General features: G+C 46.4%; 1 protein-coding gene across 1 annotated transcript; it reads right to left on the bottom strand.

The window, feature by feature from the left end:
* Positions 1–764: 764 nt before the first annotated feature.
* LOC119172597 (disintegrin and metalloproteinase domain-containing protein 10 homolog) lies at positions 765–5,444 on the bottom strand. The gene is made up of 4 exons (XM_075892025.1): positions 5,350–5,444; positions 2,830–3,083; positions 1,504–1,893; positions 765–794 (listed from the first exon to the last, which is right to left on the bottom strand). The coding sequence occupies exons 2-4, from the start codon at positions 2,878–2,880 to the stop codon at positions 765–767; spliced, it is 471 nt and encodes a 156-aa protein (XP_075748140.1). The 5' UTR covers positions 2,881–3,083; positions 5,350–5,444.
* Between the last annotated feature and the right edge of the window lie 7,860 nt (positions 5,445–13,304).

Genomic DNA, 13,304 nt, shown 5'->3' with positions numbered 1-13,304 from the left:
ATCTTGCATCTTTTGGATGGATGGATGGATGGACGGACGGATGGATGGACGGACGGACGGACGGACGGACGGACGGATGGATGGGACGGACGGACGGACGGATGAATGGACGGACGGACGGACGGACGGATGGATGGATGGGACGGACGGACGGACGGATGGACGGACGGACGGACGGACGGACGGATGGATGGACAGACGGACGGACGGACGGACGGATGGATGGATGGATGGACGGATGGATATGGCTGTACCCTTTAGATCGGGCGGTGCTAGCGTAATACTTGATGCCGTCAGCTACAAGTACCGCCATCTAGTGAACACTGCAAGAACTGAACGAGAGGTGGCTACATACAGGGGACTCACAGCCCACGCCTTGAGGAGCTTCGCTCCTAAAAAACAGTGCCTCTGCCACTTTATTAACGCGATAGCGTTAAAGAGCTCGTTTCGCAGAATTTCTGGTGTCAGCGGCATCTGCGGAACCGTTGGTGGAAGAGTTATTGGTATAGAGCAAGAAAGCAACGTTGGTTCTGAGCGAAAACTCATAGACGAAACAAAGATAGGAGCTGGAGGGCGTATGCGTTTTCTCTTGCTGCCCACTTCAGGCATCCATCGAAAAGTGAGAATCGAAGGCACACTAGTGACTAAGAAAACGATATATAGTGCGCGTGTGTGGGCATAAGTGCGTGCGTGAAGACATTGATACCGCGTTCAGCCCTTAAAGAGTCACTCACCAGGCTCCAAATAGGTGCAAATAGTTGCACCTATTCAAGATACCACACACCCGTGAAATTCTGCCAGCAATTAGTTCAGTGTGCTTATTCCAAGACAAGTGTTTCCCAAGCAAAACACCGAGACTCTTTGCAGAAGGCACTGTTTATATATATATGAATTTTCATAGTATAAACCAGTCCGAGCTTCTATTTTACGTTTTTTTGTCTAAACAAGACTGCCTTTGTTTTATTAACATTTTGGTTAAGAGGATTGTCAGAACTACATGATGATAGCATCGATAATGTGTGATCCGCATCCTTTATCATAAAAAAAAACTCAATGATGTGTAATTGTGTGGTAAAAATAAACTTCAAACAGCATTTCGCGCAGTAAAGAGTTTAGTGGTGTCATCTGCGTATATTTTAAGAATCGCGCGGAATTGTCAATTCCGACTTTGTCGTTTATATGCAGGGAGAACAAAAGAGGCCCTATAGAATGCTGCCCAACGGAACACCGGCACCTAATACCTTGAAATATGAGGTGTGTTCGTCAACGCATACCTGTTGTTGGCGATGTTTTCGGCAAGAAGTGAGAGTTCTAGAAACATTCTACGAACACCATAATGAATTAGCTTTATCAGCAAGGTTGAATGATTAATGTTATCAAAAGCCTTCGCATAATCTACGAATGAGCGTAATGTACACATATAAGCTAAAAAAATACTAACGTAACTTCTTTTTGTGACCAAAAGCGGAAGACATATTGACCAAGTCCCACGGCCGTTCTTACCACGAGGCGTTGGACCACGAACTCGATACCCGTGATACCGTTGAAGTTGGTGCCTCCGAAGATCTCGGACACGGCTTTCACGTGCTTGGCCACCATGCTGGTCAACTCCTGGCGGGCCCTGATGATCTTGTCCGGCCCGCCTACCTGCCAGGAGGACACTGCCTCGAACAGCGTGTGATCCACGGCGATCTCGAGGTTGCACACGCGCTGAACGTACGTCTTTCGGACCGGACCCAGCTGCGGCGCGAGCCCAGCGCGCCCTGACGGCGTCCGATTCGAAGTGTTCCGAGCTTGACTGTGGGTGCCCGTTGCAGCGTTGATTCGAACCGCACCAGTCATTGAGGCAGTCTTTAGGTCGAGGTCTGGTACCGAACGCTTCAGACGGCGCTGCTGTATGGTAACGAGTGGAAACTATGCTGCTGTTTTGAACATTTATTAAATGCCCTAAATAATCTCACAACGTGGCATTGTACATATATATATATATATATATATATATATATATATATATATATATATATATATATATATATATATATATATATATATATATATATATAGTCTAGTAGATCCTCCGTGAGCGGTCACAACGTGGTTTATTTCGACGTTTCGGCCTAGAGTCTGGCCTTCATCAGGAATATATATATACATATATATATATATATATATATATATATATATATATATATATATATATATATATATATATATATATATATATATATATATATATATATATATATATATATATATATATATATATATATATATATATAATGGTGCCAAGAAAAGTATAGAAGATGTTATTAACAGTAGCCGCTGCAGCTCAGTTAGTAGAGCATCAACGCATTATTCGAAGCACGCAGGTTTGGTTCCTGCAAGCGGTAACGTATCTACTCGCCCACTTTTCTTTCTTCGCATTTGGATAAACTAACATCTGTACTCGCCCCGTCGCGGTGGTCCAGTGGTTAAGGTACTCGGCTACTGACCTGCAGGTCGCGGGATCGAATCCCGGCTGCGGTGGCTGCATTTCCGATGGAGGCGGAAATGTTGTAGGCCCGTGTGCTCAGATTTGGGTGCACGTTAAAGAACCCTGTTAAAGAACCCCGTTAAAAAAACACCGCAAATTTCGACCACCAGGTGGTCGAAATTTCCGGATCCCTTCCCTATGGCGTCTCTTATAATCATATGGTGGTTTTGGGATGTTAAATCCCACATATCAATCAATCAAATCTACTAACATCTCTTATACCTTCCTTATCATTACTGTTAATTATGTATTTCATTATATATAGCGTTTCAAAATGTGTGGCTACGCGGTAATACCGGATACCGATGCCGTCGGTATTGGCGTCGAATTCGTTCCACAGCATCCATCGTGGTGCCGTGTAGACCGCAGCGTCCTCCAGCGAAGTTGACGTCATTCGCCGAGTATATGAGCGAGTGGAAAGGGGGCACCGGGTCCTGGAAGAAGTGACCGGCGCGCTCCACGTAGAAGTCTTCGCCTTCGCGAGGCAGCGAAATGCGGCCGCTGAACACGCCTCCGATGATGGATCCCACCACGCGGCTGTCAGGCACGCCTGCACAAAAGCATTTGGGGCATGTAGCGACGTTGTAGTCAATAATGAGTTACGTAGGAGCACGTTCTTTGTTAGCCACTGCTTGGTTCCAACAGACACTAAAAGAAGGGAAGTATATACAGGGAGAATTCACTGTTGATTTAATTGACAGGCATGAATGACACGGTGTAATGATATAAAAGGAGCACCAAAAATCAATTTTCCATTGCTTCCGGAGTGGACCGGACTCGCATCTTCTGCGTCATGCGGACGATGCTTTATGTGTAGTTGTCTACGTCGGCAGCTCCCTTCTCACTTCATTGTATATATGTGCATTTTGTACAGTGCTCTGCGATTGAAACGCAATACTCGAAGCGCGTGCTTCCTGGCGGTAAAGGTGACCGTAAGGGTGAGCGTTCGTGACGCACGATAAATGCGTTCGATAAACGGTCATTCGGTGTGCGGTTCTCGGTGGTGCCGGCGGAACGCTGCAAACCTTGGTAACGCCCGCCCGCCTGCCTGCAGCCGCTTCGTGCGGCGCGGCGCGGCATATGAGCGTATATCCGTCGGCGTCACCTAGAACCACTGCACAACACCGTCTCGGAGGTGACCGAGGCACAAACACTAGCTCAGGTCGCGCGGCTCTCCTCCACGAAAGCTGGGCAGCGTCTCCTACAGTCGCTGGGATATTGTCATACGGCAGGGGAAGAACAGATCTTCTTGTCAGAAACAATGAAGGACACGTGCGAGGTGGCACCCTTCCCGCGTAACGTTCATCTGAAGTACATTGTTGGTCGGCGAAAGGCACGAGCCAAGTCTCTCCTTGATTTCGTCGCTAGGTCCACGGGCAGTGTAGCTTTGGTCGATGCGGTGCAGTATGACCGCTCCGATCGTTTTTCGGCTGTGGTCGTTGATCATCGTGGTCGCGTACTCAACTAAGCTTTCGCGAGGAAAGCGTCTGCCTCCGTAGCAGAGCAGGTAGCGATGGCTTTGGCGATGACAGACCCTTCGCGTCCAGAGAAATTTTCTGACTCCAGGGCTGCCGCCCCGGCATTTGCTTCGGGGGCAATCTTAAGGAAGGCTGCCACTATTTTAAATTCCCGGGGTGTAGTAGGCTACCACACAATCAAATGCTTTCCGGCCCACATGGGCTAAGAAGTGCATCCGACTCTTCCCAACGCCAATGAACTCGCCCATAACCGTGCGCGAGAAATCACGTGCCGCGACGCTCCGGGCAGGTACGGAGTTGGGTTTGCGGATAACCTTAAAGATGCACATAGCACCTTTAACGAAGTGACGTCTCATTATCAGTTGTGTAGGCGGAGGTACCCGCTTCTGCATTCTAAGCTCACTCGACCGCAGTCATCGGTTCTTCGGATGCTAGAGGCAGGTTAATTCTCGTCTCGTAGCACATTCAGCCACTTTGTTGATGGCATAACTCCAGGATGCCCTACTTGTGAAGCACATAACTGCACACTCGCTCACATGCCCTGTTAGTACCTGGAATTACACGGCGCAAAGTTCAGCCCAGAACAAGACTGGGAGAGGGCTCTTAAAAGCTTTGAGCTCTCAGTCTAATACTCCGCAGTCCAGGAGGCCTGCGAACGGGCGGAGGGACACGGTCTTCCAGTCGCGGCGTGGACGCGGCCAGCCACAGCGGCAGATCCCTCTTAGGGGGCTGTCTGACCAGTTCTACAGGACCAAATAACGTTCATTTCACTTCACCTAGAACCACGAAATAAGTGGCTGTTTACCGTATGTAGTCAGCATGCGTTGTTAATGCTCTTTGCGTCACCGGCCCCCTCACCGCCAACAGTCACGTGCTCCTATTATCACGTTTCAATCACCGAGCACTGTACATGATTTAAATCATGAAGGTGTATACAGATGTCACACAGATACTTTCTGTTATCTTCCGCTACCGTGATCGGTTTGCCTGATAATGTCGCTCAAAAACGTTAATCGCAATCTAGAAACTCGGCACAGACAGTGTTTGATCACTTGATAAAGCGATTACATGTGACGCCTATATTTGTCTTGGCCTTTCTGCAAAGGCGGTGCATGTGGCATGTCATCCACTGGAATTTGCAGTCATGCAGCTGCAAACTAGAGCAGCGAATGACTGACCCTAAAGCCAGTATTCGGCCAAAACAAGCCTATGCGACTACTTGAAGCAGACCACTGAACGACGTCAGCGTGCTCGAACATTTGTGACCACATTGGTCGGGCAACCACGTGAAAGTTTACGCGTCAATGGTGCACCTCGACTTAGGACGCAGCGGCTTACCAACGACATCGCCAGAATAGAGATGTTCCAGGTTGTCTGATTTCGGGCCTCGGCGAGTCTCGATGGTGAAGTCTTCGGTGAAGGCGGAACGGTCCTTTTGGAGGCGCAGCCTGAACTCCCTGGAATATCGTCGGAGGAGATGGCAAAGTTACACAGTGGCGTGTGCCGGAAATGTTCTATGTCAACGCATACTTACCTATTGTGGGACCTGAATGTGAGTTCTACTTTGTGTGAGGCCTGGCGTTGCGTAGCCGAGCGTTTCCAGCGCCTGCTGCTGACGCTGATAGGTTCGTACGAGAGCGGCTCGTAGTGCAGCACGAAGTCGTTGAGAGCGCGAGCTGCGCAAATGTGCGTAAAGTTTAGAAATGGCTTTGAAAGGCCGCTCTTTTAGCTTCGCTGTGACTATGCTGCGCCTTCCGCGCAGGCCTGGCGTTTCAAAGACGATAGTCCTTCATGGGGTACTTCGACGCAACATTTTGGTCCGTCTGTCTGTACACTTGTCTGTCTGTACGTCGTAACGATGCCCCAAACGGTTCTAACCAATACCCTGAACGGCCAGCCCCATCCACAGCGTCCACCAACATTGCTGAAGTTTCGGCGTTCATAGTCGTGCAATTGTCAATTAAAAACAATTATTTTGCATATTTGAGGCGCCATAACACGTAAATATTCTGTAGGTGTGTCTTTATACTAGAAAAGGCATACATGAGTAATTTAAAGGATCTTAGCGTTTATCGCGCTGCGCTGACATTCAACGCTATGCTCAAAAAGGCAAGTGTTTCGAATGCTTTGCTAAGACGACATGATAGTGACACCTGCCCGTCCATTTGCGTTCTGCACCTTATCACCTCCGAGACTGGCGCGCACGCCTTTTTTTGTTTTTGAAAATAACTGCCAGATAGCACTCGTGTCTAATGTGCCTCGATGCACTCGTTCTCCTTCGCTGCACGGATGGAGACACTCTAACGCTGTGCCTTTAGAATACAATTCACTGATTTTCTCGTACAGAACATCAAATAAACGTTTTGTTCATTCTATCCAGAGGCAAGATTATCGTCTTTCTACGAAGTGAAAAGCGCAGATACGGGGCCATTTTTTTTGCAAAGGCGTTTAACTGAACAAAGGAAATTGAGTTCGGCTTAGTCCTTACTGTTAGACATCTTAATTGTATAAAAAAAAAGATGACGATGGAGGGAGGTACGACGATACTGTGGGTGTTACCAACCATGTTGCGCCCATGTTGTCGGACCGTCCTCTGTTCTCGTCCTTTATTGTGGGGTGTGTGGGATGGTGAAGGTGTCGTACAGCTAACTGTACAGTATCGTAACCGGGGTTGGGGGAGGGGGGGGGGAGAAGGGCTGAACCATCCTCTTTACAAATTTTTTCTGAATTCTGTATGGGTATGCTAAAACCAGTTCCAACTACGTGTCTGGTGGTTGTGCGACGCCGCATCGAGTTTGGACTGCGTACGTGGTTAAAGGTTTATATCAAGCCATGTTAATAATTAGCCATGTTAATAAAACCACGTTAACAAACTATGTTAACAAGCCGTGTTAATAAAACCAAGCCAGTTCTCACCAATGTGCACATTACAGCTATTTTGCTGTATGTTTAGAGCAATCTGATGGATGCTTGGCTCGTTAAATGGAGATAATAAAATGTTCGTTCTCTAAAGCAACCACTACTAGGTCTCTTGCGTACTCAGTATGTTTCTATGGCAGACTGAGGGAGGAAGGGCCTTCATATGTCGTTTATAAAATTATTCCAAAATGCTGTGAACAAGCAGACACTGCTCGTACTCTGTAGGCAAAACATCACACTGCATTTATACGTTTGAGCCGTGTTACGTTGGCTCCCTAAGAAGAGGCTCGCGAGGGCACCCGTGATGAAAAAAAGATGAAGAAAGCGCTGGTATCCATTACAAAGGTTAATATTGTAGTCAATCGCAACGCAAAGAGGTCTTACCCGAGTACACAATAGAAGCCATGCAAGGGATCGTCGCGACTGCAATCCAGAAGGTTCCAAGACTGATCATGAACGGCGCAGGAACACAACAGCTTGGCCGCCAGTCCGTGCTCTTCTTCTGTCTCCTCTTCTTCTCCCGGCTCATTTGCTAGCTCAGGCACGCGCTGGAAAATTCGGCGCGTGGCTACATAGCTATATGAACCAGAGTGGATGTTGTAGCCAGAATTAAATAAGAACTGGCTAACCTCCCTGTCCTTCCTCATTTATTCCTAAATAAGATCCCCGCACTGTTGGCTTCAGTGAAGATCAGTGTTTGTCAGTGTTGCGCCATACGTATTAGTTAAGACACATTAATGAAAACACACACAGTATAGAAACACCCGTCTCTTCTTGTGCCGGCCTCCGCTCATGGCACAAACCCAGTGGAGGACATTGGCCGAGTAGAAGGTGAATCGTCATATATATATATATATATATATATATATATATATATATATATATATATATATATATATATATATATATATATATATATATATATATATATATATATATATATATATATATATATATATATATATATATATGAAAGAAGTGAACAAGTGCATACTTACAGGCTAATTTTTCTGTGCTTGACAATAATATAGAGATCTAAGAGAAAATAATGCCAAGAAAAGTATAGGCAAAGTTATTAGATTAAACTATAATGTCTGTTAGATTTCATTATTCTTTTGTCAAACAGAAAACAGAGCCCTTAAGTGTACACTTCTTTCCTTATTTATTAACGAGGGTCTCGTACTGGAAGAGTTGGTGCCTTTAGGTTGTATACGAAGGACTATTGGTCAGCTGCCAGCTCGCATTAATTTCACGTGCAACGTGACGCCAAACAGGCTCATAAAGCGTGTACCACACTCGCCGCCATGGCTGCTGGTGGCGCTGATATATATATATATATATATATATATATATATATATATATATATATATATATATATATATATATATATATATATATATATATATATATATATATATATATATATCCATTTTTAAGCGCATTAGTTAATTACTAATTTAAGGTGTCGATTACTAGTAATGAAATATAGCATGCGCGCAGAATTTATAATTTTTTTTGGATTATTTCTTTCACCTTCTTTATCTTCAATCAAGCGTCCGTCAAGCAGGTTCCATCTATTGGCTTCGTCTTTGGCAGTGACGCTGACAGTCATGGTGAGACAAAACCTTACAGACCAGGGGTCTCAAACACAAGGTCTGCGAGGTTCTCGGTCGCGGCCGACACATGCCTGTTCTCACCCCAGAGTTTTTAAATTTTAATAAGAAGAATGTTCATGAGCTACGCAGGCATCAGTGATCTAAAGCATTGTTTTTGTGAGGTGCTTCGTGTAATCACTATGTGCTGATACATAGCCGTGAAACAAAAACTGTATTGCAATATCGGAATCCATATACAGTCATTTTGGAGATCGGTATCGTAATACTGTTGGAATTCTGGCACCAAACGTTTTTCGAAAGTGATCAGTATAGTATTGATGTGAAATGTTTTTTTTTTTGAAATAACGTTTCCCAGCAATTTATACATACAGTCACTCCACCCTCCCCCCTGCTGTTACGTTCTGCACTAAAGCGAACTGTGCACTAACTGCTGCGCGGCTTCGGCCTATTGGGGGAAGTGATTTGGAAAACCCTGGTATAGACTATCCAAAACATCACATTCTACAATCTACAAGCACGTGCTTCAACGGGTTAGGTCTATGACATGTCTGAGTGCGCTTCCTTGCTCTCTTCGCTCACGAGCCAATACCGATACTCTTGTCGAATTTTGCATTCATGTATATTTGTGTGGCGTGCACGATAAGACATTTACTAACGGCAATCACTCGCAGCTCTTTGCATTAGCGGGCAGTGAGAAACTTATTTGCGTAGGTATTAGTTAACGTTTCAAACGTTCTACGTATTCGTATGGGCTCGATTTTTTGTCTCAAGAGCAACAAAATTGCATTTATTTATTCTGAGTAGAAAACTTGAGAAGAATAGCATATTGTGGTATTTTCGACAAATTAAAATGATGCATCCCATATTTTTGCACGAATGCCAAGAACAATGAAATTCGAGCGTGAAAGCATAAGAAATTTTGAATCTTGATTTTGGGGTTTCCAGTTGTGGCCCTTGCTTTTCTGCGTTTGTGTGTTCCGGTGTGTTCCTTGGGTTAACTCTGTGTTAATTCCCACCGGAAAAGCAGGTCTCGGAGGCCAGGCTGAAAGAAATGCGTGCTTGAAACCTGCTCCGCCAGGGGCCACAGCGATCCTAACTGCTCACAAAAGTTCACACCGCTCTGTCCGAAGGGAAGATGGTGTGAAATTAAACCTCGATGGGATGCGAAGCAGAAGAGTTGCGCACGGGTGGCGTCACGAGTTGAATGGTGCTATCGGGGGTGCTGCGGTGAGTGCTGGAAGATTCGTTTGAAGCGATGGCTGGTGTAGGTCTTGTCGTTTCTTCAGAGTGCACACGGGCGCTGGACCGGGACTGGCGTGCGCTTCGCCTTGACTACCACGGCCTTGTGATCGGTGAAGTACACGCTGAGAGGTTCTTGCAGATATTCGACATCGAAGTTGACAAAGACCAGATCGATGCACGTTCCCCTTATCGTGGTGGGTAGTTTCCGTTCTACCGACACGCACTTCAGCGAGTGCATGTTACGTGGCAGTGTAGTGAGTGGTGGTAGCGGCAGGTGTTGCGGCTGAACGAACGAGGCCGCAGCTGCGGGTGCTGCGGCGAGCGCGTGGCAGGCGAGGAAGAGAGTGACCTCAGCGCGCACTGCGAAGGGAGCGCGACCCGAGGTTTCAGTCCAATACTCGGCAGTCCAGGACGCCTGCGAACGGGCGGAGGGCCACGGTCTTCCAGTCCCGGCATGGACGTGACCAGAAACTGTGGCGGACACCTCTTAGGTGGGTGTCTGACCAGTTATCCAGGACCTAATAAAGTTAATTTCACTTCACTTCACCTCAACGCGTAGCTGCAGTGTGATCTACTTGGCACCACTCTAACTCCTGAGACAAGGAGAGCGCATTGCGGCGCGTCCGCACAGTGCACGGACAGATGGCGTTACGCAGGCTAGTTAACGAGCTGCTTCGCCTCTAAAAACTGATTCAGTTTATTTTTATTAGTTATTCTGACATTTATATACACTCTTATCTTAAGTAAGGTTATGTTAACGTATAGTAGGTATCCAATATTACTCTTGACTTGAAATGGAACCTTGGATTCAGTGCTGCGTACGTGGCGGCGTTGCGTACGTAAGGATGCCACGTTCTGCGTAGTGCGCATGCGCAGACCGCAACGCGCACGTATCGCGTTACGTACGCAGCCGCTACGTACGCACGCATGAGATGCGTGCGTGCGTACGTATGAGGTGATCGCGCCGCTCTCGAACAAGTTCGCGACAGCGCGAGACTTCGTTTTGCAAAATGGCGGCATCGAGGGCAAGCACCGACCGGCTCTGTGGCTTAAAATATGGCCATAATCTGGCTATAACATTTGGATTGGCTCACATTGGCTGCCAACAACACGTGCTTCTATTTTGATCTACCAGATGACGCAACACGCTTCACGCTCGTTACGTACGCGGTTACTACGGCGTACTAAAAGCCGATTAGTGGCAAACGACGCCACGTAACGCAAGGTGCTTGCGTGATGCGTACGTAGCACCATTCCGCAGTACTAAAACTCTCTAATGTTTCTGAATACTCGGTAAAGCGGAAGTGTTTGACCGGAAGTGCTTGAAAGAAAAACGGTAGTGTCACTTGGTGCCCGTGCCTCTAAAAAATTACGCCATCTCCCGTAAAAGAGAACCGTGTGGAGATGCGAAGCAGTGAGCGCTAACGCTTACGTTGGTGGTGACCTCAATGATGGTGGCGTTGCGCAGGAGAGAAACCTGGGAAGATGCAAATCACGCAGTGATGGACCGGGCCTTCCTACTGGAATATGCCAATCGCTGCTAATGGGCAATGGGAGACAGAATACTCCGATTGGACGCAGAGACCCACAGTCCAATTTTAGTCAACGCGCACGCTTCGAAATTGTATTGTTTAACAACGCACAGGAGAAATGTCCCACCGGCACTACCTTGGAGGTCAAGATGCAGATACGGGGTGGCCGGGGAGCTGTTTTGCAGCGCGAGCATTTGGTTTTGAAACGCGAAACATTTCTTAGCGAACTTCGAGCGCATCTATCTATCTATCTATCTATCTATCTATCTATCTATCTATCTATCTATCTATCTATCTATCTATCTATCTATCTATCTATCTATCTATCTATCTATCTATCTATCTATCTATCTATCTATCTATCTATCTATCTATCTATCTATCTATCTATCTATCTATCTATCTATCTATCTATCTATCTATCTATCTATCTATCTATCTATCTATCTATCTATCTATCTATCTATCTATCTATCTATCTATCTGTCTGTCTGTCTATCTATCTATCTATCTATCTATCTATCTATCTATCTATCTATCTATCTATCTATCTATCTATCTATCTATCTATCTATCTATCTATCTATCTATCTATCTGTCTGTCTGTCTGTCTGTCTGTCTGTCTGTCTGTCTGTCTGTCTGTCTATCTATCTATCTATCTATCTATCTATCTATCTATCTATCTATCTATCTATCTATCTGTCTGTCTGTCTGTCTGTCTGTCTGTCTGTCTGTCTGTCTGTCTGTCTGTCTGTCTGTCTGTCTGTCTGTCTGTCTGTCTGTCTGTTCTAGCCGCCGACGACTTTTAGCTCTCCTGGCCGTTTCATTAATGGTATCGACACCAAATTTCGTATGGAATAACATGACTGTATGAAGAGCATAATTGACTTGTAATAACATGATTATCATGACATGTAAGCTATGAATGTCATGATTTACAATCCATTGTCTTGCTGCTATTACGGCGGTTTCGTTCACATGGCATGTTGATAAACTGGTATGGTATGACATGACTGCATGGCGAACACAAGTGACAGACTAACATGGAAATCATGACACGTATGCTATGTAAGTCATGAGTCATGACTACGCGCCTCGCTCATGAAGCGCTCGCGGCCGTTTCGCTAGCTTCACATGTGCCAAATTTGGTATTACGTGGCACCAATAGATGATGAAGGTATGTGACTGGTGGAAACATGATAATAATGAGATGCGTGTCATGTAACAACATGACTACATGAAACACTCAAGGCGCCAATACACTTAGACGTGGCCCGGCGCGCTTGCGTACCGCCATTCGTTTCATCGCGTCACACCGGCGATGCACCCACGCCAGGCGCCGATCCGCCTGCCATATACTCGCAGGCGCGCGCTGCGTTGCTTTGACGCATGCGCATTTGAGCGTGCCCGGAATCCCTCCATTACGAAGAGAGGCAGACGCAGTGCTGTCTGAGTAGCGTTATCGGCGCGACATGCAGCATGTCGCATTTCGCGCCGGTTGCCGCAGGACCGTGCCGACGGACGCCGGTCGCGTCGGTCACGCCTGGCGCCAGACAGTGCTCGCGTTTTGCTAGCGTAGCGTCGTTGCACCCAGCGTGCGCGCGTGTCAACGTTACGTCGGAGTATATTGGGCCCTTCATGATGCGCTCGCGGCCATTTTGCAAGCTCCACATATACCAAACTTGGTGTTACGTGACGTCAATGGATGACGTAGGCATATGACTGGTGCTAACATGACAATCATGACACGCGTGTCATGTAAGAACATGACAGCATACCACGCTCATGATGTGCTCGCGGCCGTTTCGCTAGCTCCACATATACCAAATTTGGTATCACCGGGCGTGAATAGACGACGAAGGTAAATGAGACATCCAAACATGATAATGATGACATGTAAGTCATGTACAATATAATTTACCTCCGCCTCGTAACGTTGTGTTGGTTTTAAAGTAACAGATCAACCTTCCTCATTCGCGCTTT

This window comes from Rhipicephalus microplus, chromosome 4 (assembly GCF_043290135.1).
Source record: "Rhipicephalus microplus isolate Deutch F79 chromosome 4, USDA_Rmic, whole genome shotgun sequence".
Taxonomy (NCBI): Eukaryota; Metazoa; Arthropoda; class Arachnida; order Ixodida; family Ixodidae; genus Rhipicephalus; species Rhipicephalus microplus.
Note: the sequence above shows the minus strand (reverse complement) of the source record. Positions and strands in the feature narration are given on the sequence as shown.